This window comes from Grammomys surdaster, unplaced genomic scaffold (assembly GCF_004785775.1).
Source record: "Grammomys surdaster isolate TR1022 unplaced genomic scaffold, NIH_TR_1.0 371, whole genome shotgun sequence".
NCBI classification, from domain to species: Eukaryota; Metazoa; Chordata; class Mammalia; order Rodentia; family Muridae; genus Grammomys; species Grammomys surdaster.
In genome coordinates this window covers 256,394-259,325 of record NW_021604790.1, presented here as the reverse complement: position 1 = coordinate 259,325, position 2,932 = coordinate 256,394, and the positions used below count along the sequence as shown (strand labels likewise).

Here is a 2,932-nt window from a genome sequence, read left to right as displayed (position 1 = left end):
GGAGGCAGCCATGGTGGAAAAAGTGGAGGTAGCTATGGAGGAGGAAGCAGTTCTGGGGGAGGAAGTGGAGGCAGCTATGGAGGAAGAAGTGGTTCTGGAGGAGGAAGCGGGGGTAGCTATGGTGGAGGAAATAGAAGGCCATCTCAGTCCCAGTCCTCCTCAAAATCTGCCGACTGCGATGATGATGATTCTCAAGGTAAGGAATTACATAATCCGCAGCCTTGTGACTACGAGGCAACTATCCTTTTCTGTGTATCTTTGGACATCTTGGCAGGACTGCATGTTCTGAACAAAATGGATTTTTAGATAAGTCTTTAGAGTTGTATAGACCCATACTTAGTTCTAAATTGACCAATGGATGAAGTTAAATCTGCACATGATCTGAGTCTCAGTAGTTAGAGGAGATGGATTGAAAATGAAACCATCAGGTACATTTCTGTTGTAGCCCATAGGTAGATTTTACTTATGGAAAATGAGGTTCAGAAGGAATAAATTGCTTCCTCATGATCATGTAATTTCCAAATGATGGGGTCAGCCCTGTAGGGCTCCATGGCCAGTGCCTTCAGCCATCATTAGGATGGGAGGTCCAGATCAGTAATAACACAGGGAAAAGAGATGAAGGGGTCTCAGTCCATGGTCAGTTAGTGCAACCAGGACACAGTACAATTGTGGAAAGGAGGATGTCTCAGGTGTCATCACTTGCCCCTAAGGCAGGAGAGGTGGTCTCTATACCATGAAATAATCTCTATTTACAAACTGAACTTAATGAGGTAAAAATTAAATGTCTGGGTTGGAGAGACACTCTGCTGTTAAGGTCACTTGCTGCTTTTGTAGAGGACCTTGGTTCAATTCTCAGTGCCCATTGTGATTTGCAACCATCCATAACTCTGGTTCCAGGGGATCCCATGCCCTTTTCTGATGTTTGAGAGCACCAGGTACATTATACAGTGCACATACATACAAACACGGAGGCAGAAAATACCCATGTAAATAGATAAATAAAGCCACTGCCCTCTAAGCTATGGTTTCATCTTTAAAAAAAAATCAATATGAAGTTATAGTAAATGGTTGGATAATAACACTGCAATGTGTAGTTCTGGGCATCTTTTAGAATCAGAGAGCTGTTCACTTGCAAGGTATCTTATGTATTTTGAATGTCCTGTTGCTCTACAGGGGCATGGGTGTGAATCTAGGAATGAGGCTGGTGTTATCTTTGCCTGGGTAGCCAAAGAATTTACTGACAATGCAGTGGGATAGTGAAGGGTTTGGTCCATGAACTCTCCGAACTCAGGGTTGTGACAGGACAGATGGGGAACTGGGTGGGGTCACAGGCTTCATGATTACAGTGCTCTTATCTCAGGTTCTTCCAGGTCTATGAGGCCCAGGTTTCTTGCTCCCAATTTCTTCTTCAAGTCACCACTCAAAGTCTCTGTTCTTACTGTTCTTTCTTTTCCATGCTACTATAGACCACAAGATTCGATACTAGAACCCTGGTTAACTTTCTCCACCTGACCCCAGCTGAGACTGCCCCAGGAGGGCAGAAGCTACATGAAGCATCCTTACTGCATCCTGACATCAAGACTAGCTGGCAACAAGCTGGGGCATCTGTTTGGAACTGGATGGATTTGGCATTGTGCCTCTGGACATCTGTTGGCTCTGTTCCTTGCTGGGGAGGCTTCAGGGCTGGAGAGAACTTGATTCTTCTGTGTGTCCTGGGGGTGGTCCCACTCCCTTCCTTGTCCTGACTTCCTAATAAAGCTTTCCTATTGCAAACTAAACTTGGATTCTGATGTGTTTGTACCTTGAGATGACGAAGCATGATGTTTGATGTTGGTTGTGAACTTGCTTGAGTTGTGACTCTCTTGGAAGATACTGATGGTCATTTGGGTGTATCTGTGAGCATATCTCCAGAGAGAATTAACTACGGGGTGAAGAGCCATGCTGAATACGGGTGACACTGTGCATGCTGAGCCCATTGACCAAATTAGAAAAAGGGAGATGGTCGACTGTCACATACAGTCTGTCTCCTTACCTTTGAGAGCAGGAGCAACAGACTCCTTTTGAGCCAAAGAGCTGAAAAGTCACACGGTGAAAGATATGGGTATATAAGGAGCAGTAATGGAGTCCATTTTGGGAAAGCAATCTACTGTGCTCTATGAGGAGGTCACGTGTTGACTACGGAGTGAAACAAACAAACAAACAAACAAACAAAAAAAAACCCCTATGGTGTGGCTTGTGCAATGGAAGATTTCACAGAGAGCGAAATATAGGCGTAAGCAGGGTACTCCAAGGAAGAGTGAAGAGCATCCCACGGGAGGCAAGAAGGACTCTGATTGGGCTGATGGGCAACTTCCTTCACAAACTAGGGGCAGCCCTCCCCTTTGGGCAGTTCTTCAGAGATCATGACTGCATATCAAGCCACTCATGATAGATTTTAAATGGACTTTAAATGACTCCCAAAGGCTTTTGGGTTGAAGCCCATCCCCAGATAACCTTGTTTGGTTTAGGAACCTGGGACAAGGGACTGAGGTGCATACTTTACATATCAAAGCAGACCTGGCCTCCAGGTTCTCCCAGCACCCCCTTGTTCTTACCTGGCAAACCTTACCCCAACCCTGAACTTTCCAGCCCAGGGGCTGGGCTGAGCTGCCCTTCCCCAAGAGGCTCTTCCCTATATTCTTATTCTCTCTCTCTCTCTCTCTCTCTCTCTCTCTCTCTCTCTCTCTCTCTCTCCCCTCCTCCTCCCTTCCCCCTCCCCGTCCTCTTTCTCTTCCTCCTCCTCTTCCTTCTCCTCTTCTTCCTCCCCTCTCCTCCCCTTCCCCTCCCCTCCCCTCCCTCTCCCCTCCCTTCCCCTCCTCTCCCTCTCCCCTCCCTTCCTCTCCCCTCCTTCTCCCCTCTCCTCCCTCCCTCCCCTCCCCTCCCTCCCTCCCCT

The 2,932-nt window shown here is 47.1% G+C and overlaps 1 protein-coding gene across 1 annotated transcript in view; it reads left to right on the top strand.

Annotated features, from left to right (window-relative positions):
* Positions 1–1,486, top strand: part of Krt9 (keratin 9) — a 6,005-nt gene extending 4,519 nt beyond the window's left edge. The window contains 2 exon segments of the mRNA XM_028780694.1: positions 1–196; positions 1,467–1,486. The exon segment at positions 1–196 is cut by the window's left edge and continues 11 nt beyond it. Coding sequence (XP_028636527.1) covers positions 1–196; positions 1,467–1,486 — 216 coding nt within the window.
* The last annotated feature ends 1,446 nt before the right edge of the window (positions 1,487–2,932 follow it).